Genomic DNA, 25000 nt, shown 5'->3' with positions numbered 1-25000 from the left:
ATCGCATAATTACACATTATTCTGGACATCTGTGTTGATGAATCTTTTGCAATTTGTTCAATGAATAATGGAGACGTCAAAGAAGAAAGATGTAGGTGGGAAGCGGTGTATTGCGGCCGTCTTTAGCAACACAAACACAGCCGGTGTTTCCTTGATTACATTCCCGAAAGATGACGGTGAAGCTTTACTATGGAACAGAGCGGTCAAGCGAACATGGTTCCCTACCACATGTCAACCGACGGGTTTCGCTGAGAAAATGGCGGTAATAAGTCGGCTCTTACCGTAGACATGAGCGGAGAGCTTGCGTCGTTCCTCCTGCAGCTGCGGATTCTCTTGCCTCCTCCCACCGGCCGCCCCCAACCGCCGGATGCTTACACCGTGGAGGAAAAAAAAAAAAATCTAAGCACGGCTGCCTTCGCCTTGTCGAGAAACGTGGCTTCCTTCGGAGACACTGGCGGTCACCACACCCGTGGTCACACACCTCCGACTTTCAGGTTGTACAGGTACGACCATATAATCTCACTAAAACACTAGTAACACAATAAGCAGATAAGGGATTTTCCAGAATTATCCTAGTAAATGTGTCTAATATCTGAATCGCTCCCACTGCCCTCGTCTTTTTTTTTTTTAGTCCTTCACTCTCACTTTCCTCATCCACGAATCTTTCATCCTCGCTCAAATTAATGGGGAAATCGTCGCTTTCTCGGTCCGAATCGCTCTCGCTGATGGTGGCCATGATTATAAACAATATGAGGATGTGAGGAGCTCCACAACCCGTGACGTCACGCGCACATCGTCTGCTACTTCCGGTACAGGCAAGGCTTTTTTTATTAGCGACTAAAAGATGCGAACTTTGTCGTCGATGTTCTCTACTAAATCCTTTCAGCGAAAATATGGCAATATCGCAAAATGGTCAAGTATGACACATAGAATGGACCTGCTATCCCCGTTTGAATAAGAAAATCTCATTTCAGTAGGACTTTAAGCATTTTTTTTTTTTACACTTTGTATGAGTTGACACGTTAATTTATTTTTAGGCTTGTAAGAGTTAAGAATTTTTTCCACACTTGAAAGACAGTAACTGTTGGTAAAAAATGAGCGTATCATTCCAGCAACGGAACCGAAGTCGCTTATTTGTGGCACACTTGCAGGTTGATAGGCAAGACCACCACTTACTAACCCCAGCATGAAAAGAACCCCCGCCTCCACTTTTTCTTTTCTTATCTGCCTGCTACCACGCATGCCCTCCTCCTCCTCCTCCTCCTCCTCCTCACCTCTCCAGGCTCAACAACTCACAGCTGGGTCGGCGACTGTGCCCACAGCCAACAGGGAGACGTTCCGACAGCGTGTTATTATCTATAGGCGAGCGCCCACTCACTCACGATGAATCACTCCTCTTGAGACCCTCACGGACTCACACAGAACACCTACAGTGCAGCGAGAAAACGCACACCTTTTTGGAGGCCTTCTGTCATACTTTTTGAAAACTACTGCGGTTGGATGCTGTTTCATGTTATTCCAATATTGACAGAAAAATACCAGGTACTGCGTGCCATTGCATGTCTTTTAAACATGTGTATTACAAAACCCAAAACCAGTGAAGTTGGCACTTTGTAAATGGTAAATAAAAACAGCATACAATGATTTAAAAAATATGTTCAACTTAAATTCAATTGAATAGACTGCAAGGACAAGATACTTAACGTTCGAACTGAGAAACTGTTATTTTTTTGGAAAATATTAGCTCACTTAGAATTTGATGCCTGCGGCCTGTTTCAAAAAAGCTGGCATAAGTGGCACAAAAGACGGAGAAAGACTTATTTGGAACATCTCACAGGTGAACAGACAAATTGGGAACAGGTAGGTGACACGATTGGGTATAAAAGCAGCTTCCATGAAATGCTCAGTCATTCACAAACAAGGACGGGGCGAGGGTCACCACTTTGTGAACAAATGCGTCAGCAAATTGTCCAACAGTTTAAGAACAACATTTCTCAACCAGCTATTGCAAGGAATTTGGGGATTTCACTATCTACGGTCCGTAATATCATCAAAAGATTTGGATAATCTGGAGAAATCATTGCATGTAAAGGTCAGGCGGTTCTGCATTTAAAACAGACATCGGTGTGTAAAGGATATCACCACATGGGCTCAGGAACACTTCAAAAAAACACTATCAGTAACTAAAGATTGTCGCTACATCTGTAAGTGCAAGTTAAAACTCTACTATGCAAAGCCAAAGCCATTTATCAACAACACCCAGAAACGCCGCCGCCTTCGGTGGGCCCGAGCTCATCTAAGATGGACTGTTGCAAAGTGGAAAAGTGTTCTGTGGTCTGACGAGTCCACATTTCAAATGGTTTTTGAAAACCGTGGATGTCGTGTCCTCCGGACCATTAGAGGAAAATAACTATCTGTATTGTTATAGGCGTAAAGTTCAAAAGCCAGCATCTGTGATGGCATGGGGGTGAATTAATGCCCAAGGCATGGGTAACATACACATCTGTGAAGGCACCATTAATGTTGAAAGGTACACACAGGTTTTGGAGCCACATATGTTGCCATCCAAGCAACGTTGTTTTCCGGGACGCCCCTGCTTATTTCAGCAAGACAATGCCAAGCCACATTCTGCACGTATTACAACAGCGTATCTTCATAGTAAAAGAGTGTGGGTACTAGGCTGGCCTGCTTGTAGTCCAGACCTGTCTCCCTTTGAAAATGTGTGGCGCATTTTGAAGCTTAAAATACCACAACGGAGACCCCGGACTGTTGAACAACTTAAGCTGTACATCAAGCAAGAATGGGATAGAATTCCACCTGAAAAGCTTCAAAAAATTGGTCTCCTCAGTTCTCAAACGTTTACTGAGTGTTGTTAAAAGGAAAGGCCATAACTGCGATGTGGTCCTCAATGAAATTATAATAATAATAATGCATTAGATCTATATCGCGCTTTTCTATTGTTAGATACTCAAAGCGCTCACAGAGAAGTGGGAACCCATCATTCATTCACACCTGGTGCTGGTAAGCTACATCAGTAGCCACAGCTGCCCTGGGGTAGACTGACGGAAGCGTGGCTGCCAGTTAGCGCCTACGGCCCCTCTGACCACCAACCTATCATTCATTCATCGGTGTGAGCGGCACCGGGGGCAAAGGGTGAATTGTCCTGCCCAAGGACACAACGGCAGCGACTTTGATGTCCATAGGTGGGAAGCGAACCTGCAACCCTCAGGTTTCTGGCACGGCCGCTCTACCCACTACGCCATACCGCCCCTAAATTATAGACCAAGGGTCCCCAAACTACAGCCCGGCAGCGTCCAAAATCAGGCTCGCGGGTTTTCCTGAGTTAAAAAAAAAAAAAAATCTCTCTCTCTCTCTCTCATCCATCAATCCATTTTCTACAGCCTGTTAATGGGTAAAAAAAAATAGTTGAAAAAAATATATTTTTAATTATTATTTTCTTTAATCTGTCTTTTTTCGCCCATACATCAATCCATTTTCTACAGCTTGTTAATGGGTAAAAAAATAGTTTAAAAAATGTATTTTTAATTAATTTATTTTTTTTATCTGTCCTTTTTCTCCCATTCATCAATCCATTTTTTACCGCTTGTTACTGGGTAAAAAATACTAGGTAAAAAAAATTATGATTTTTTTTTTTTCCATTATTATTATTTTTATCATACTTTCAATCTGTCCCTTTTCACCCATTCATCAATCCATTTTCTACTGCTTGTTACTGGGTCTCCTAGCCGCTCATCTTCCCATCTATACATGACGCCATCACGCTTGCGGTGCGAAGTCGGGCGAGAGCGCGGCAAGTGCGCGCTCTTTCAGTCAATTAGTGGACTCCGAGGGTGGTCAAAAAGTTTGGGGACCCCTGCAATAAACTCTATAGTGAGAAGAAGCTTCCTCTGCAGTGGACAGTTGTTTTTGGTCGATTTTTTCTTTTGTCATTGGTATACATTTTGTTAGAAAACAAACATCAGCTCTGCAATGCAAAGCAGAAATGTCCACCCCAAAGGACACTGTTCTCACGAGTGACCCAGTTAGAGAAGTTGAGTCCAAGGTAAGAGCAGGTCATGGCCACTGCTTGGAAATACAATACATGTTACTTTTTTTATCGCTTATCTGCAGTAAAAACAAATAAACAAAAAAACAGAAAGAACTCTTCCAGATAGAAACCTCACGTGCAGTCAGGAAGCATGCTCTAGTCACTGGTATGGTGCCACAAACTCTTTGCCCCTGAAAAAAAGAGGGAGGTTAAATAACCGCACGTTTGAGATAAAGGAAGCAGTTGTGAAAGTTACCTGGAGTTGAAGGCCCTTTGGCCTCTTGTTGTCGGGGGCAACCGTCCGCATCCACAGGCAGATAAAGTCAAGCACAGACGCGGGCGAGATTCTCGTGGCTACTGGTTTTTACTTTAAAGTTAGCAGTCAGTTAAATGTACATTATCAAAAAAAAAGGCCCAACTTCTCAAATCTCCAGAGAACATACCAAAAAAAAAAAAAGAAAAAAAAAAGAAGAGACAAACCTTATAAAGCTGCACATTTTGTACCAGATACAACAATAATAATAAAATACACAATAATGCTACATTAAGTGGTTAGAAATACAAAGTAGGGGCAAGGGGGAAGTATAATAATGATTTATCTGTTGTTTGCTGTTTTAAAACATCTTAGAATATACAATGTTATTTTTCGCAACTAGCCAAGAATTTTAGTAGAAAGTGCATTCTATGAAGCAAAGAAAGGAGGAGGAGTATAATCCGGCAATTTGAACTAACAAATAAACAAAAAAAAAAGAATGTATTGCAGATAAAAAAAATTAAAAAAAAAGCGTGGAAGGGCAAAGTGTGTGGTCGGCAAAGCAGGAGGAAAACTGTCCCCAAGTAGTTCTCTTTGTTTTGCGCACGTTCAAAGAAAAACAATTGTTACGTTTCGCTACGGTCCCTTCCACAACACCCGGCATTCTCCTCCTTTCCTTGCCTTTAAAAAACAAACAAAAGAAAACCCATCCACTCAATGTCAACCATTCCTCACGCAGCCTGGACTGCAATCTGTTCCACAACCCCGTCGCTTCCCACGCAGCGCTAAAGTGCAGAGAATACAAATGGGAAAAAAAAAAAAAAAAAAAAAAAACGTCAAACGAGACAAAGAGCAGTACTGCGAGTGGGATGACGAGCGGCTGTGTATAAACGACGGGAAACTACTCACTTAAACCACTTCAGTGTGGCAAGACAAGTCAATTTAATGCTACAACCACATTGGGCCGGCGGGGATTTTGGTATGTTTCTATATTCAAATCTGTGCGCATCTATGTTGTTTTGCAAACATAAAAACGTACATTACTGTGCAAAAAAGCCTTGGGCCACCACGATGTGGACTCGGCAAAAAGACTGCAAGCCGGGTAAACATTTTTGCAGCAAATTCCCTCCTGTTGTAAAGAGGAACTTGGACATGTTTGAACACCTGCTAACAAATAGAGCAAATTTAACTGAGGCGTTCCTCAAGGCACCGCTTTAAGTCCTCTCCCATTTTTTTTTGTATCGTATTTTATGTAACTAAGGTGTTGCTGTAGCTTGTTTACTGCAGGTGCAGTGAGTAGTCGTCAACTTCTTTAGTTATACTAGTGGTGTTCCCCAGGGTTCCCTTTTAGGTCCTCTCTTTTTCACCATTTGGGCAATTTCAACTGGGAAGGGTCCCACATTTTTGTAGTAGGTTCTCACAAACACTAGAGTGCTGTCATAGAGATGATCTTTGACAGCGGAGCACTCATGTAACTGAAAAAATTATATTGTAGCGTCCCGGAAGATTTAGTGCTGGGTATTTGTTCAGTTCTGTTACGGTGCGGATGTTGTCCCGAAATGTGTTTGTCATTCTTGTTCGGTGTGGGTTCACAGTGTGGCGCATATTTGTAACAGTGTAAAAGTTGTTTATACGGCCACCCTCAGTGTGACCTGTCTGGCTGTTGACCAAGTTTGCTTTGCATTCACGTATGTGTATATGTAAGCCGCATATTCTATGTGACTGGGCACGCTGTTTGTATGGAGGAAAAAGTGGACGTCACGACAGGTTGTAGAGGACGCCAAAGACAGTACCTTTAAGGCACGCCCCCAATATTGTTGTCGGGTGGAAATCGGGAGAAATCCGGGAGAATGGTTGCCCCGGGGGATTTTTCAGGAGGAGCACTGAAATTCGGGAGTCTCCCGGGAAAATCGGGAGGGTTGGCAAGTATGGTCCTGTCCATCCACTCAGGCAAATCATGATGTTGATGTAGATCAGGGGTGTCAAACTCATTTTAGACGGGGGGCCACATGGAGAAAAATCTACTCAAAAGTGGGCCGGACTGGTAAAATCTTGGCACGATAACTTAAAAATAAAGACAACTTCAGATTGTTTTCCTTCTTTAAAAATAAAAGCATATTCTGAAATTCTAGAAATCATGTTTTTTTTTTTTTTTTTTTTACAATTACCTGTAGTGGCTAATGGTATTCTATTCTATCTTTATTTGTCGTTACTTACATTTTATGAATAAATTATGTTATGTTCATCAGTCAACTCATTGTTGTTCATTTTCAATCTATCAAGATAAAAAAATTACCGGTATATCAAAATCAAATTAAGGCCCGGCCGACCTGTCTGACAAGCCTGTAAATGTGTTGGTCATGTACGATGTCTTTTTGTTATTTTTATTTGTGATGTGTAATGTCTATTGTTTAAATGTACGGCAGTGAAAATTAATTTCCCCAAAGGGGACCAACCTTTAACTTTAATAAATCTAAATCTAAATTACAGGATGTTATTTATGTAGTTTGATCATTTTTCTCGACTGATGTACTAACGTGGTTTATTTTGTACATATGTAGCATCGTCTTCAAAGATACAAATAATTGTTATTGCGACATCCAGTGGACACATTTAGAAGAGCTGTTTCTTATGTAAAAAAAAAAATTTTGATTAATTTTTATACTTAGCAAACTCATCCCGCGGGCCAGATAAAACCTGCTCGATAAAACATAAGACCGTACGTTTGACACCCCTGATGTAGATGATCGTATCTGCTGTACAGATTTCCTTTAGAAAATTCTCTTGTTGCCTTATTTGTATTTACCTTTATTAAATGTTTGGGTAGAATTTAATTCAACAAAACCAGTTTTCTTTTACGTAATATGGAAATTTGTCACAGCGGTTTCTCTATTTTATGGAGGAATGTAGTTAATCATAGAACTGGCACCCAATGTTATTAAAAAGTATTGATTTTGAATCAAGAATCGAATCGAATCACGGCCCTAAAAAATTGCCAGAGCGGAACATAAAATTAATTTGTGACTTGCATACCACGACAATTGTTTACTCAACTTGTGCAACACTGACCAAAGGAATGGACTAATAACAAATGTCCACTGCAGTGGACGCTGGTTCCCAGGAGGATATACAACACATCTAATGGTGGCTTGGGGGCTTTTTTGCACGTTAGATAACAGTCAGTGATGACATTCTCACTATCGGCTGATACATTTGTCTTAACAAGGTCTTTTTTTTTTGCGCTCATCCACTGTCTATAAGGGGTTCCCAAAAAAAAAAAAACATTCAACAATTAAGACAAGCCCGTGTGGATCCAAAGTTGTCTGAAGGGAGCAGAGTCACTTTCCGAAATCCTAACACAGCCAAAAAAAAAAGCGCATGTCGAAAGATGATCAGGTGCATGTGTGTGTGTGTGTAGTGAGCACGTTAAATGAGCTTTAACGTGAGAACCCGTATCGTCTCTGAGGAGGATAGGATGCTTGCGTGCGGACCATCGCAGACAAAAAGGCGATACACGGCACTTCCTGCAAAACCTGAGTCTTCAAACAAACATCTCCTGGTTCCGGTCCACTTTAGAGAAGCGAGGCCTTGAGAGACTGCACATGTGGATACGGGGGCGGGGCTTGAGTTGTTAAATTTCGAAGCAATTGATGAGTGGAAAGCACCGTTGCACCTCCGATACGCCTCGTTCTCACGTACAAAACCTTGTTCTTTAAAACAATCAACTGCGACCTCCTTCCTCCTCTTGCGCTGTAAATGATGGCACTGCGTTCTTGCTCGACTGGTCCAACCGGTGTCAACATCCATGGGACATTTGGTGGCGCTGGGTGGGAAGGGTATTGCTATGGGGAGGAGCGCCAGTAAAAAAAAAAAAAAGTGACAAGAAAGAGAGAGAACAGTTCTTCCACTGGTAAATGCTCAGAGAACCATCCAGAGGGGAAAATAAACATCTTAAAAATGCGATTCTGAGGACAAATGTGTACGTTCGGCTTTGACGAAAGCAGCCCGACATTCACACACCAGGGATGACCTCATCACAAGTGGACAGCTGGAACACTCACCATGTTTCCACCAAATGGCACAATTTTGTAGATCGGACAAATAAAGCAATACCACAAAAGAAAATAAACGCGAAGCAAAATTGGTGAACAATGGGGATGTAAAGGTAGCTTGTAAATAAAGCCGCGGAATGTGAATACATTTAACAAAAATTTGGGGGGTACAGTAATCCCTCGCTACATCGCGCTTCCAATCTGCGTCTTCACTACATTGCGGATGTAAACAATCTACATCGGGGGTCTCAAACTCATACCTGGGGGCCACTGGATGCAGAAACTGGGTGAGTCTGGGCCGCAAGAAAAGATTTCTTAAAAAAATCTAACATGCACTTTTAAATGAATTCACCTTCTTTGAATGGCTTTCCTGCCCTAGCAACATACTTGCCAACACTCGCTATCTTTCCGGGAAACAACCGAATATCAGTGGCCCTCCCGAAAATCTCCCGGGGCATTCATTCTCCCGGTTTTCACTCGGACAACAATATTAAGGGCGTGTCGTGATGGCACTGCCTTTAGCGTCCTCTACAATCTACCGTCACGTCCGCTTTTCCACCTTATAGTGTGCCGGCCCAGTCACATATTGTATGAGGCTTCTGCAGACCCACGGAAGTGACTGTAAGACATACTTGATCAACAGCCATGCAGGTCACACTGAGGGTGGCCGTATAAAAAACTTTAACACTGTTACAAATATGCGACACACTGTGAAGCCACACCAAACAAGATTGACAAACACATTTTGGGAGAACATCCGCACTGTGACAGAACATTAACACAACAGAACAAATACCCAGAATCCAATGCAGCCCGAACTATTCCAGGCTACAATAGGGGGCGGGGTGGGGTTGTGGGGGTGTATATTGTACCCCGGAAGAGTTAGGGCTGCATGGGATTCTGGGTATTTGTTCTGTTGTGTTTATGTTGTGTCACGGTGCAGATGTTCTCCCAAAATGTGTTTGTCATTCTTTTTTGGTGTGGGTTCACAGTGTGGCACATATTTGTAACAGGGAAAAAGTTGTTTGTACGGCCACCCTCAGTGTGACCTGTATGGCTGTTGATCAACTATGTCTTGCAGTCGCTTACTGCGTCTTCAAAAGCCAAACACAACATGTGGCTGGGCTGGCACGATGTTTGTACAGGTTGTAGAGGACGTTAAAGGCAGTTCCTCCATGGAGTCCCTCGTAATATTGTTGTTAGGGTGAAATTCGGGAGAATGATTACCCCTGGAGGGGCACTGAAAATTTGGAGTCTCCCGGAAAAATCGAGGGTATCCATGTATGACGCTGTAAAGCCCCATTCATATAAAACTAGCGGGCCGCACCAACATTAAATTTTCACAACAAGGTGCGGGCCGCGTGTTTGAGACCCCGAATCTACATGATATAAATTTGAATACTATAATTACATTATGACAATGCATTGTGATGACACATTGCATATAGATAGATAGTACTTTATTAAATCCTTCAGGAGAATTCCCTCAGGAAAATTAAAAACTATAAAAGCTATACGTTCAATGTAGCATCCTCAATAACAGCTAACGTCCCTCCACAGTGTAAAGCTGCTCGTAAAGGGGAAATGCACTTTTTGGGGAACTTTGCCTATCGTCATTCACAATCACTGTGAAAGACATGACGGATGTATTTTGTTTTTTTAACGCATTCTAAAGATTAAATAAATGTGAATAAAAGTCAATGGGGGCTGCACTATCCCACCCTTAAAATCCGATAATCATTCAAAAAGCAGCAACAACACCCCATTTACATTTCAAGACTTGAATATTAGCGAGGTATTAATGATATTATTATAAGCGCTAACGCAGACAAACTATTTATAGCGGCGACGCGATAACTACCATGTGTGCCTATGTTTACATCGAGTGGTCTGCTGTTTCCTCGCTTCCTTGCTGCCTGTAAGTTTACTTTAGATCATAAATTATGCATCTCACCTGAAAAGTGGATAGCTGAGGATAAAATCTGAACAAGTTGGGACACTCGGACAGCCATTTAGGACCTGGCAAGAACAATACAAAAGCGCTTGTTCCACCCCCGCCTCGTTTCTTTGCGAGGATTACGAGACATTTTTAATCTCAATGGGAATATATGAACATTCCAGCAGTCGGCCCCCTAACGACAGAAGACATTGTACAGTAAGAGATGTTTTATTATGTATGTTGGCTCTCATAAAGTCTGCAGCGATGAAGAAAAAAGCAAATAGCGAAGGTGATAATGCGTTTTTTTAAATGAATGTGCTGTGTATGCTTAAAATAATGAAAATACGTAAATATTAAATGTTATTATAAATGTGACTGTTACTAGATTACATATATACTTACAACATGTACATAAAACCTTAAAGGAGGTGTTTGGATGTATTTTAGGGGCTTCCATCATTGTAAGCACACTTTTGATCGCATTTATTTACCATATAGAATGCAATAAAAACAAATTCCATCCATCGTCATGTCTTAATGATTGTGAACGATAGGCAGTTCCCCATTAAATCAGCACTCTTCGCCTCCATGGCGGCCAATAAACTATTATTCTTGGAAGGACGAGGACAAGCTAAAAATGGTGTACATTACATGCCGTAGAAGGATACAATAAGCCATGCCGACCGCTAAAGTAAGGCTTTTGAATGTAAACAAAAGTGTGTGAAACGACACAAATATTAACAGTAATAATAAGAGCCGGATAATGTCGATACAATGAAAAAAACCTTGTCATTTTTGTTATCGTTTACAAACTTGGTAAATAAGACCCTGGACACAGGAAGACTTTAAGAGCGGAAATCAAATAGTTAAAATCCGAGCCAATAGGAGGACATCATTTAAATATTTTATTGATATTGTTACACAGCCATCCTGCATCCGTCCATCCATTTTCTACCGCTTGTCCCTTTTTTATGAAAATAAAAAATGTATTAATAATGCTATTTTATAGATTTCTATTCAACCGCAATAAACGATGACTCTACCGCGGCAATTTCATACGGTGCAATTCTGATATCGTTAAATAAGCAAACAACAAAAGACAACATTGTTGATGGCACTTTGTTTCCATCATGTTGAAATGTAAATATTCTTGGTTTTGGCAGAGATTCACGATTTTAAAAAGTGTGTTCCTCTAAAAAAAAAAAAAATCTGTGAAAAACGACATCGTTTTTAATCTGGTTTTCGTCTTGAGTAAACAGTCCCTAACAATCACCAATTGGTAATTCTCTGTTGACCAATTTATGGATAGTAGTTTAAGTCCGCCCTAAACTATACCCTGTTTTTACAACCAATTGCCTGACAAAAAGGTGCCGCAAAATAAATATTTTAGGACGTAAAAATTCACTGTCATTGTCAACTGAGCAGTTTTAAACGTCTAGATGCAAAAAAATAACGAAACCACGTTAAAAAAAAAAAGAACATTTGCACCTCTAAAAATACTTTTGTGTAAATTAGGGGTGTGCCAATACAACTTCTTCAGTTTGGATACGATATTGGAGCCTTGAATATTGGCTGTTACTAGCACGATTCATAGTAGATACTTTAACAATTGTGTAGTGTGAAATGTTATACAAGTATTGATCAGGTGAAATTACTCAGAACAATACAAAGTATGAAAAACAGTAAACTTATGACATATTTATGCTTTTAAAGTAGAGTGGTAAAGTGTTTTTTGTGACACAGTGGTCAGGATAATTTATTCAGTTAAGCTCCTGATGCAGTAAGTTGAATGATGCGAACACGTTTGTTACTGGTTACTTAAAAATGCGCTTTAACCCTGATGTGTAAGTAATATGCAACTATAGATATTTGATACTTGTTACTATTGACTGAAATATTGTTCCGTTAATTATTACGTATGTCTGTCTCGCTTGTGTGCTTAGCTGTTGTGTAGCTGCTTGCTTCTAGAAGCCTAAAGCATACAATGTTTACATTTTGTAAATGACTTAACTGAAATAAAACAAACGCCCAACTTTGTTTACTTTTAGGAGCACTTGTAGATGTTAACTGACTGTCCAGTAAACACTTGCAGGACTGCTTGTGTCGGAGATTTTAGATGCAAGCCGATATCATCCGATACTTGTTTTGTTTTTGCCGATATCAGACAGATATCCAATATTAGTATCGAATCGGGACACCCCTTGTTTAAATACCTCCTTATATTCCAAGAGGCAACTCTCAGTAGAGCAATTATACAAACAAATCAAATCACATCTTTGCGATCGGTACTCCGACAAAAAGGAGGCTGAAAATGCAATACTGGAGAATAAAAAAAAAGAGCTTTGAATGTGCAAAGTGATGAACGGAATGGTACCATTTAGCGGAAACAAGGCTCGACTTGGTAAAAAAAAAAATAATAATAATAATCACGATTCCAGTTTGAGTAGTCTGAGTGAAGACACAATGTACATAATGCTAAATATGTGATCTACCTGTGAGAGCGCCATCCACGGGTGTGTTTATGTCAGGGTCTAAGAGACTGAGGCGGTGGGGAAAATGGTGGGGCTTGCGAGTCAGTGATGTTGAGGAGCGCCGGGAGCCTTGTCAGCGGGAGCCATGTGGTGCAGGTAGGTGCTGTCTTCATGCCCACAATGGTTCAGGGGCTCACTCTTAAAAAGGGCCGGGGGAGGGGGCAGGTGGGAGACCGGGGGTACGGCCAGGTGGTGGTGGGCGTGGAGGTTGGGTTGGGGCGCGTTTGAAAGGTGCTGCTGGGGGTGGTGGTGGTGGGGGTGGTGGTGGTGGTGAGGGGAGGCCGAGTGGATCTGCACGTGGGAGAAGGTGTGTCCCAAAGGGCCTCGTGGGGGCAAGGACGCCCCCGGTGGGCTGAGGGCCAGGGGGGCCGCGTTGTTGGCAGTGGGCGCGGTGGCGCTGGAGGGTCCGGGGCCAGGAGAAGACAAAGAAGTGTTGGTGGTGGTGGTGGCGGAGAAGGTGCTGGCAAAGATTCCGACAGGCACGTGCGGGCCGCTAGTCTGCAGGACCACGGGGCTGGTGACCCGGAAGCACTTCTCCTTGTGAGCCTTGAGCATGTTGGAGAAGCGGAAGCGTTGGCCGCACACGTCGCAGGGGTACGGCTTCTCGCCCGTGTGGGTGCGGCGGTGGCGTTTCATGTTGGGCCGGCTGGTGAAGCTCTTGCCACAGATCTCGCAGATGAAAGGCTTCTCTCCTGCGCAGGGGAGACGACAATTATTGGGCTGTGGTTGCTCAACAAATTTAATTAAAAGAAAACACAAACATTTATGGTCATTTACTCTGGATATTTGCACGTTGCAAGAACTTACAGGGGAACTGCACCCTATGCGGGACAAGAACACATACTGTATATATTTTTTTTTTTTATGCATTCTAACTCAACCTTTTTTCATCGATGTAACCCCTGTGAAAAAATTTTTAATTCAAGTACCCCATAATCAGAGCAAAGCATTTTTGGTTGAAAAAAAGAGATAAAGAAGTAAAATACAGCACTATGTCATCAGTTTCTGATTTCTTAAATTGTATAACAGTGCAAAATATTGCTCATTTGTAGTGGTCTTTCTTGAACTATTTGGAAAAAAAAAGATATAAAAATAACTAAAAAGGTGTTGAAAAAAAAAACCAAGTGATTCAATTATAAATCAAGATTTCTACATCATTAACTTAAAGTGCCCTCTTCGGGGATTGTAATAGAGATCCATCTGGATTCATGAACTTCATTCTAAACAAAAATCTTGAACATCAATATTTATGGAACATGTCAACAAAATAATCTAGCTGTCAACACTGAATATTGCATTGTTGTATTTTTTTTCACAGTTTAAGAACTTACATTCATATTTTGTTGAAGTATTATTCAATAAATATATTCATAAAGGATTTTTGAATTGTTGCTATTTTTTAGAATATTTTTTAAAAATCTCACATGCCCCTTGGCATACCTTCAAGTAACCCCAGGGGTATGCGTACCCCCATTTGAGAACCACTGGCTTAGTGGTTAGAGTGTCCGCCCTGAGGTCGGTAGGTTGTGAGTTCAAACCTCGGCAGAGTCATACTAAAGACTATAAAAATAGGGAAACATTACCTCCCTGCAGGGCACTCAGCATCAAGGGTTGGAATTGGGGGTTAAATCACCAAAAATGATTCCCGGGCGCGGCCACTGCTGCTGTTCACTGCTCCACTCACCTCCCAGGGGGGGATCAAGGGTGATGGGTCAAATGCAGAGAATAATTTCGCCACATCAAGTGTTTGTGCGACATTTTTGGGACTTTATTTAATTAATTCATTTAAAATAGGGCCAACTTGTCCAGGGTGTACCCCGCCTTCCGTCCGATTGTAACTGAGATAGGCACCAGCGCCCCCCGCCACTCCAAAGAGAATAAGCGGTAGAAAAATGGATGGATGGATGGATGAAGTGGCGAACAATGCAGCTAATGGGAGTACTCTAAAAAAAAAAACATCCAAAAACCGCCAACAATACTCCATTACATCTTGTGACCTAAAATTAACCAAGTATTAGCGATATCGTTATGATAAGAGCTAATGCAGACAAACTATTTTCAAGAGCACCGTAATTACAGCGAGGTAACTAGCTTATGCTGCTAAATTGACGTACTGAGCCGCTGCTGCTGCCTCTCCTCTGAGCTGATGAAAGTTAAATCTAGATTATTAAATCTTGCCTCTCGCTTGTATTGGAGAAGGTTGCGGCCATTAACAGAGACGTTGGTCAACTGTGACATTCGACTTATACCCGGAGATGGTGAGAAAGACAAAACGATGGTCGCCCATTTAGTTTTTACTGCGTGAGGATTAAAATTAATTCTTCATCCAAACGGGAGAAATAAACAACCCATCAGTGGACATCCCAGTGAAAGCAGAAATTGTACAGTAAGTCATTGTTTCATTATGATCATAGATTTTATTTCTTGTTTAGCACTTAGCAATACTGCTACTTGCTGGATCTCTCCCGTCCAAAGGCAAAACCCAGTAACTCAATTTTGGTCAAAACTGAGCTGATAATAATTTTGGAGTTCCTAGGTGATATGCTTTACATTAATGTATGCGATATTGTAATTTGTTCCGTAAATAAGCTGTTACGCGCATGGCAGGACCTAGCAACTACCACATAACCGCGTAGATACAACAGAAAAATCTAGTATCTCAAGGGACCAATCGGAGCTTCTTTGTCAGTCGCCTTATTGTCTTTAATGAGACATTTGCACAAATGGGGGCCGACGGTCAACCTGATTATGTGATATTATGGCACGAGGGGGATATTTGGAAGATTGGCCCAGGACGTTGCAAGCACCTTCATTAATGTATTGTTCTTGATTCTTCCCCTTGCATACTCTTTTGGGCAGATAACTGTGGAGGTCAAAATAAAAACTGGACGCTGTACACGGCTCTTGCCCAATGTGCAAACGCAGAATGGGGCCCACCCGAGATTGTGATAAAATATCCGGAGAAAGGGCACACGTTCATGAGAGCAGATTCAATCCATGGCTCAATCGGCAAGTTCAAGAAAACATCTATACGTTTGACGACTTTGAAGATCTTTGTAAGACAGCATCAAGATAGATTGGTTTTCCTTTGTTTTCACAAAATCAGCTAGAAGTGAGTTACTAGGTTTTGCCTTTGGACGGGAGATCTGCTTATCAGTTAGCTTCTAAAACTTGTAGCTCATCCTCCTTATGTTCAAGCTCAAAAATGTAGAGTTCTGGATCATCAATTGTCCCAAATTAATCGTTGTTGGCTTTCATGAAGTCTGCCATGATTAGTAGTGTTGTCGTTGAAGGGAAAAGTGAACGCTGTGATGAGTCTGTGAAAATAATACGCCATGCTTAAAATGAGCAATATAAGTAGATATTACATGTTATCATGCATGTGCCTGTTACTACTTTACATATATACTTACAGCATGTATATAAAATATTTTTAGATGTTTTAGAGCGCTTTTGAGGCGTGGAGAGCAAATCCCATTAGCTTCATAGCTAGTGGATTTTTGATAATGTTTATTTAAGAGCTTGAATACATTAAAACAAAAACATATGTGTTCTGCTGTTACATAAGGATTGTAAATGATAGGCGAAATAAAAAAAAAGTGAAGTTTCCCTTTAAAGGTAGGGAAAAAAACACCATATTATTTAACTACTTAGTGGAGGGTTTTGTTGTGCATTAATAATATATTACAACACTAAGTATTTACTATATAGTTCATTGTTTGTAATACTGTAAAGTTTACCTGCAGGAGAAATTATCTGGAATGGATTTGGGAGTGAATGCTTTAGCAGATGAAATACGACATGCAATGTTTGGGTTCACAATAATCTCTCGAAATGTTGATGCTTGCAGTAATAGGGTTGAAACAAAAACAAGTAAAAATATATTTCATCCATTATATTAAGCATCTTTTGCAACTCATTTTGCATACTGTAGTGTCTTTAATTCTTCTTCTAGTTGCCGCAGTGGCGTTTGCCAGATTAGCTGTTGCTAATGCAAATGCACCAGAAAAAAAGACTGCAATATTTCGATGTATTGTCACAATCCTACTAAGGAGCTTTTCAAAATTGAAACAAAAACAGCTTAAATGTCAGCTTTGTGTTGGAGATGAAAAACCATATTATGTTTTAGTGTTATCAGTACACATTTTAAAAACTTTTGTCAATAAATAATGCTTTTTTTTACTCTTTTTTTAATTTTTATTTTTTAAATAAATGTTGCAGTTTTATTTCCTTACTATATTTTAGAATGTGCAGCTATAAATGGTTGGTAAAAACATAGTTGTATTTTCATATTTAGGTTTTACTTCATGGTTCAATTATTTTAATAAATTTAAATAACCAAATCAAAACATCGTATTACAGTCATCTGTCGCCACATCAAGCTTCAAATATTACGAATTTACTACATTACTTTTTTTTTTAATACATTTTTTAAAATAAATAAATGATAAATGGGTTGTACTTGTATAGCACTTTTCTGCCTTCAAAGTACTCAAAGCGCTTTGACACTACGTCCACATTTACCCATTCACACACACATTCACACACCGATGGAGGGAGCTGCCCTGCAAGGCGCTAACCAGCACCCATCAGGAGCAAGGGTGAAGCGTCTTGCTCAGGACACAACAGACGTGACGAGGTTGGTACCGGGTGGGGATTGAACCAGGGACCCTCGGGTAGCGCACGGCCACACTACCACTGCGCCACGCCGTCCCTTTTAGTATATTCTATAAGTTATTAGTGTTAAATTAAGAATTTTCAAGCATAAAAATTGCTAAATAAACTAAAATAACCAATACTACAGTAGTATTGGCCACTTGAGGAGACCGAACCAATCAGAGCGCACTGTTCAGTATCGTGGCCACTGATTGGCTCAGTCTCAGACAGCATTATTATATTGGATTTTAAGAGTGTAAGGATGACTAAAGGGTGTTATTTCATGTGGACAGAGCTCTTCTAATGGTGAACAACATATTTAAAAACTATTTCTTTAAGCTCTAGCTATGAAAACGGCGACTGTAGTTTGCATGTTTATTTACAAACCCCGTTTCCATATGAGTTGGGAAATTGAATAAGATGTAAATATAAACAGAATACAATGATTAGCAAATTATTTTCAACCAATATTCAATTGAATATGCTACAAAGTCAACATATTTGATGTTCAAACTGATCAACTTTTTTTTTTTTTTTTTGCAAATAATCATTAACTTTAGAATTTGATGCCGGCAACACATGACAAAGTTGGGAAAGGTGGCAATAAATACTGATAAAGTTGAGGAATGCTCATCAAACACTTATATGGAACATCCCACAGGTGTGCATGCTAATTGGGAACAGGTGGGTGCCATGATTGGGTATAAAAGCAGCTTCCACGAAATGCTAAGTAATTCACAAACAAGGATGGGGCGAGGGTCACCACTTTGTAAGAAAATTGCCGAACAGTTTTAGAACAACAATTCTCAACGAGCTATTGCAAGGAATTTAGGGATTTTACCATCTACGGTCCGTAAAATCATCAAAAAGTTTAGAGAATCTGGAGAAATCACTGCACGTAAGTGATGATATTACGGACTTTTGATCCCTCAAGCGGTATTGCATCAAAAACCGACATCAGTGTGTAAATGATATCACCACATGGGCTCAGGGGCACTTCATAAAACCACTGTCAGTAACTAAAGTTGGTCGCTACATCTGTAAGAGCAAGTTAAAACTCTACTATGCAAAGCCAAACCCATTTATCAACAATATCCTGAAACGCCGCCGGCTTGGCTGGGCCTGAGATAACCTAAGATGAACTGATGCAAAGTGGAAAGGTGTTCTGTGGTCTGACGAGTCCACATTTCAAATTATATTTGGAAACAAAGGACGCGGTGTCCTCCAGAACAAAGAGGAAAATAACCATTCGGATTGTGATAGGCGCAAAGTTCAAAAGCCAGCATCTGTGATGATATGGGGTTGTATTAATGCCCAAGGCATGGGTAACTTACACAACTGTGAAGGCACCATTAATGCTGAAAGGTCCATACAGGTTTTGGAGCCACATATGTTGTCATCGAAGCAACGTTATCATGGACGCCCCTGCTTATTTCAGCAAGACAAATGTTACAACAGCGTGGCTTCGTAAAAAAAAAAGAGTGCGGGTACTTTCCTGGCCCGCCTGCAGTCCAGACCTGTCTCCCATCGAAAATGTGTGGCGCATTATGAAGCATGAAATACGACAACGGAGACCCGGGACTGTTGAACGACTGAAGCTCTACATAAAACAAGAATGGGAAAGAATTCCACTTTCCAAAGCTTCAACAATTAGTTTCCTCAGTTCCCAAACGTTTATTGAGTGTTGTTAAAAGGAAAAGGTGACGTAACACAGTGGTGAACATGCCCTTTCCCAACTACTTTGGCACGTGTTGCAGCCATGAAATTCTAAGTTAATTATTATTATTTTTTTAATTAAGTTTATGAGTTTGAACATCAAATATCTTGTCTTTGTAGTGCATTCAATTGAATTGCAAATCATTGCAAATCATTGTATTCCGTTCATATTTACATCTAAAACAATTTCCCAACTCATATGGAAACAGGGTTTGTACACCAACAGACAATTAATCAAATGTAGGATTTCTTATTTGACAATTTGTGGTAATTATCCAATTTCCTCATCTGTTTTCTTTTTAAATAAAGCTTGGAAACAGCTTCGCACTGTGGACAACGCATTTGTTTTCCTATTCAATATTCATTTCTTGCACTATGCTGAGAACATGTGTCCAGTGCAGTGGACATTTCAGAAAGACATGGGCTTGTTATGCAAAACACAAACATCTGCCACAGAAGACATTCCCAAAATGTCCCTGGCAAAACTTTTTCTGCCTCTTAGCTACTAAAAGTGACACTGTCAAATAAAAAAAGGACATCTTCTATGCTATCTGAAAACCAAATGTCATGTCTTCATCCCAGTTGTTGAATGCTAAATCCTCATGCTAATAAGCCACCCACTCGCCAGGAAGCTATCACGCTTTTCACTTTGAGGGAGACGTGAAAATGAACGGTGGGACCGCCACTCTCATTAACCCTCCCCCACGCCAGCTATTCAATGTGCCTGCGGGCGCCCACGCAGCCGTCTTTCCACCGGCTGCTGAAGGGCTCTCCAAACGCCTTCGCTCGCCGCCTCGTGCATTTGTGACAAACCAGCTGAACGTCCCAAAAGAGGGAAAGAAAAGAGTGACAGCTCATGTGGCCATCTTGTGCATTAAACCTCTTCAAGAGTCAGTGTGAATCTACAGCGAGAGAACATTGCAAGCTGTTCGCAGCCAGTATTTCAGGCCCTGGGTTGGGTGTGGCTTTCTGCACAGCAGCAGCAGCAGCGAGCACAGGAAAGGAATTGTGTAATTAGACATCACAAATAGACACAGTGTGTGTTTTAGAAAATAGCAAGGCAGCAAGGAAGGGAAAACTGGAGGGATGGACTCAACAGCATGTGTCCAGCTAGTCATTACATGCCACAGTATGTGCAGCACTCTTTGATTATACACTGCCCTCTCATTTCAAGTTTCACTATACAACACATTCATTTGGTCAAGGACACGGCCCCTTCCTCTTTTAGACTGCAAAAGCATAGTCTTTACTAGGGCTGCTAAAGTTAACGCGTTAACCCCTGCTATTAATTACGGCCGGCCCCTCGCATAAACACTCTGTGCAGTTGTTTAGGGACACAACCACTAATTATGGCGACTTTATAGTTTCCCATTAATGTGGTCGTCGTCGTGCCCCGCAGGCGTCTGCTCGTTCTACTTTGATGGAGTGACTTGCCTTTTTGATAAAATAAAAAATCCTTTGTAATTGTTTCAGTTTGGTTTTGCAGCATCACAGCCACTTATATTCAAAAACCTACAAGGATATATACATTTTTTTTAACATTGCTTCGAATGCCGTCATCGTGACAGATTTATGGCCCGTATTTTAAAAACGTCTGTACTATTTAAGTTTAAATTGTAGTTGAATCCTTTATTCAAAGAAATAGTGTCTAAAGAAAACTTGGTTTTTTTTCATAGTTTTTGCTCAAAACTTTGTGTTTTGTCTACTTTTGCAAGTAAGGTAATGCCCTGCAGGTGTTTGCTCGTTGTACTTTGATGGAGTGACTTGCCTTTTCGATAAAATAAAAAATCCTTTGTAATTGTTTCAGTTTGGTTTTGCAGCATCACAGCCACTTATATTCAAAAACCTACAAAAGATATATATATTTTTTTAACATTGCTTCGAATGCCGTCATCGTGACAGATTTATGGCCCGTATTATAAAAACGTCTGAACTATAAGTTTAAATTGTAGTTGAATCCTTTCTCCAAAGATATAGTGTCTAAAGAAAACTTGTTTTTTTTCATAGTTTTTGCTCAAAACTTTTGTGTTTTGTCTACTTTTGCAAGTAACGCCCTGCAGGGGTTTGCTTGTTCTACTTTGATGGAGTGACTTGCCTTTTCGATCAAATAAAATATACTTTATAATCATTCCAGTTTGGTTTTGCAGTATCACAGCCACTTATATTCAAAAACTTAAAGATATATATTTTTTTAGCATTGCTTTGAATGCAGTCATCGTGACAGATTTACAGCCCGTATTTTAAGAACGTCTGTACTATTTAAGTTAAAAAATTGTAGCTGAATCCTTCCTACAAAGATATAGTGTCTAAAGTAAACTTGTTTTTTTTTCATCGTTTTTGCTCAAAACTTTGTGTTGTCTACTTTTGCAAGTAATGCTGATGCGGCTGTAGGTGATATGTAACTATTTTCTTTACCTAATGGACCTATCAAAAATATTTTTACCTTTTCATATAAACTTCGGAGATTATCTGGAATACAAACACTCTTTTGACAAGAACAAGAAAGTTTGATCATATTAGGCCTATACTGGCTCACCTGCACTGGCTTCCTGTGCACTTAAGATGCGACTTTAAGGTTTTACTAAAGAGCCATCAATCTGTCAATCCTTTCCGTGTCCGGGCCAGGTAAGGTTCCCCGTGTTGAGTCAAATTAAGCCGCAGGCTCCACTCCTATATATAGTCTAAAATACTACACGGTCTAGCTCCATCCTATCTTGCTGATTGTATTGTACCATATGTCCCGCAAGAAATCTGCGTTCAAAGAACTCCGGCTTATTCGTGATTCACAGAGCCCAAAAAAAGTCTGCCTGCAAAAATGGATTAACTGGCTGGAATATAAAGACACTATAGCATACATTCATAATAGTGGATGCATATGCAAAAGTGCAATATATATATCTGTACAGTAATCTATTTATTTATATCTGCACCTTATTAATTTTTTTATTTTGCACTACCATGAGCTAATGCAACAAAATGTCATTCTTATCTGTACTGTAAAGTTCAAATTTGAATGACAAAAAAAAGGAAGTCTAAGTCCATTACACACTTTTTATTGGTTCCGGGCCTTGCCGTGTCAAATACATTTCCGCAATATTTTGATTTCTATTTACTGTTTTAAGTGGTTATACCCTTTAAAATCGTTTTTAATCATACAATATTTATTTTATATTGTTTTATATGTTTGTTTGTTTTTTTTGTTTTTATTCAGTCATTGGTGGAGCTCAGGATCGTATTTGAATGTTGTTTTTAGTATTGTTGTGCAGCACTTTGGAAACATTTTGTTGTTTAAATGTGATATATAAATAAAGTGGATTGGATTGTATTGAAAATAGGAAACATCTTTTTAAAATGATAGGTTAATTGGCAACACTAAATTGGCCCTAGTGTGTGAATGTGAGTGTTAATGTTGTCTGTCTATCTGTGTTGGCCCTGCGATGAGGTGGCGACTTGTCCAGGGTGTACCCTGCCTTCCGCCTGATTGTAGCTGAGATAGGCGCCAGCGCCCCCCGCAACCCCGAAAGGGAATAAGCGGTAGAAAATGGATGGATGGATGGATGGATGGATATTTCCATAGCTTGAGAATAAAAAAAACGTGTGTTTGACTTGCTATAAAATGTTTTAAACATTAAAAAAAAAAGCCATCTACAGATGAAATGACACGCACACAGTCGGTTTTTACAAGTCGCAAATTTCAAAGCGTGATGTGGCAAGGGACATTTGCATTACAATACTCACTAGGCTGCAGTCAGCCTTATAGCCCCTCGCATGTTACACAAGTAATATTAAATATCAAAATGGGGCCCACAAACAAAGCCTTGTTTAAAGCCACAAAATGCCTAAACTACGAAGCTTAAGCAAGCAAGAACAATTCGTACATCCACAAGACATCTCATCTGCTTGTGTTGTTGCGAACGACATCATCGATGTAACATCAATGTACAAACAGTCCCAATATGAGAGGATCACTTATTTATTTATTTTTATAAACAGCCTCAAGTGAGTGAAGGCGATCAAACCTGGAACCCTCAAGTTGCTGGCATGGCCACTCTATCAACCAACCCAAAGTCTCTTATTTACTCGTCAAGTTGAGAACAGCACAGCACACTTCCCCCCCTTCACAATAAAAGTGTGTTGCGCCTCATCCGGTCTGACTGTGCGAACAAAGTAAAGGTTTCAAAAAGTTATCTTAAACAAACAATGTACTTAAAGCAATTATTGATATATTTCAACAATCTTTATGCTTTGACCTGAAATACTGGTCAAAATTGTCTGTATTGATGTATTTATTGCACCAATAAATGTAAGAATTTTTGCGTTTAATAAAAAACATTTTATTTTCCCCTCTTTTTACAAGTGTTCTTTTTGTATCAAAGGAAAAAACAGAATTAAAAACAATTAATATTGGAAAAACTGAATTGTATTTTTTTGTATATTGCTATTGTTATTTAAAATGTATTGACAATAAATACTTAAGTATTCAAATGAATAAATAATAGTGTAAAAATCGTGATTAAAATAATCTGAATAATCATGGTAATGGTTATTGCTATGATCGTCAATTTCTACTGGTAATAAATATAAAAATCTGAAAAATTATTCAATCATTCATCCATCGAAATTTGACAAAAGTTTTTAAGCGATTTTTGAAAATTATAAATTGATTTAGAATTGCATTGAAAAAGAATCGCAATTCAGTTGTAAAAAATGTTCTTTGTGTTAATTTAACGCGTTACTGCCCACCTCTAGTTAGAACATCATTGGAAAACTTAGTTGAACAATCTACACATTTTAGTGAAAACCTGGCTATAGAAATCGACTGAATTAGTGCCTGGAATTTTGGCAGGTTATCTGGCAGACTAAATACAAGTTTCTTTATGGGAAAAAGTATGTGGGACAAAATTCTGGACGAGAGGAAAAAAGAGGCGTCGGCTATAAAAAAAAGTGAGCCAAGTAGGCAGCTCAACTAGAGGCTGGGATAGGACTAAATTTAGCCCAACAGCGAGAAGGTTTAACTCCAAGAGATCTCCTAAAAAGTGGCTTATGTGGCAAACGCTGATGGCGCAATTTCTCACCTGTATGAGTTTTCATGTGCTCGTCAAAATACTGTTTCATGTTGAAGTCTTTGCCGCACCACTGGCACATGAACTGCTTGTGTCCGATGTGAATGCTCATGTGGGAGCGCAGCTGGTACTTGTACTGGAACCGCTCGTCACAGTTCTGGTAACAAAACACACACAGGTCAGGTTTGACTGACATCTCGATCAAAAATATGCTGAATATTTTGTGAAGATGTGGCCGCGGTGCGTTAGCGTACACACGAACACCACCTGCAAGGACAGGGCGTTGTAGGTCAAGACCACCGTGGAGCGTGGTCTAGATGTTACATGAAACGCTAAAAATAAGCACGTAATGACACGTTACAGAGCGGGGTGACGTCCTGCGTTCAATTAGAGCTGCTCCACCCATGCACACATGGCGCCTGGGCAGCCTCGGGTGGAGGAGACAACTCCCCATCTGGCCACTGAATTCACGCAAAGTGCCGGGAAGAAATACATACAACACGTAATATTTTTGCAAAGTACCCTACTCACAAAATAGTTAGATATATTCAGTACAGATGGGATTCATGACTTTTCGAAGAGAGCCGGATCTTGAGGAGCCGTTCAAGACAGGCTCGTTGATACCGGTAGATTTGTTGTTGTTTTTTTATTCAATTAAAGAAACAATCTCTTGTATTAATTATACACTAAGATCAGAATAGTTAAATTCACACAGATATCACTCTATTGGTGGGAATTATTC

General features: G+C 40.1%; 1 protein-coding gene across 1 annotated transcript in view; it reads right to left on the bottom strand.

The window, feature by feature from the left end:
• Positions 1-10501: 10501 nt before the first annotated feature.
• The window catches only part of znf652 (zinc finger protein 652), a 59297-nt gene continuing 44798 nt past the window's right edge, over positions 10502-25000 (bottom strand). Inside the window, exons 5-6 of the mRNA XM_061905386.1 lie at positions 24271-24415; positions 10502-13515 (exon numbers count right to left, since the gene is read on the bottom strand). Coding sequence (XP_061761370.1) covers positions 12866-13515; positions 24271-24415 — 795 coding nt within the window. The 3' untranslated portion in view covers positions 10502-12865. The remainder of the gene's footprint in view (positions 13516-24270; positions 24416-25000) is intronic.

Source organism: Nerophis ophidion, linkage group LG07 (genome assembly GCF_033978795.1).
Source record: "Nerophis ophidion isolate RoL-2023_Sa linkage group LG07, RoL_Noph_v1.0, whole genome shotgun sequence".
NCBI lineage: Eukaryota > Metazoa > Chordata > Actinopteri > Syngnathiformes > Syngnathidae > Nerophis > Nerophis ophidion.
Note: the sequence above shows the minus strand (reverse complement) of the source record. Positions and strands in the feature narration are given on the sequence as shown.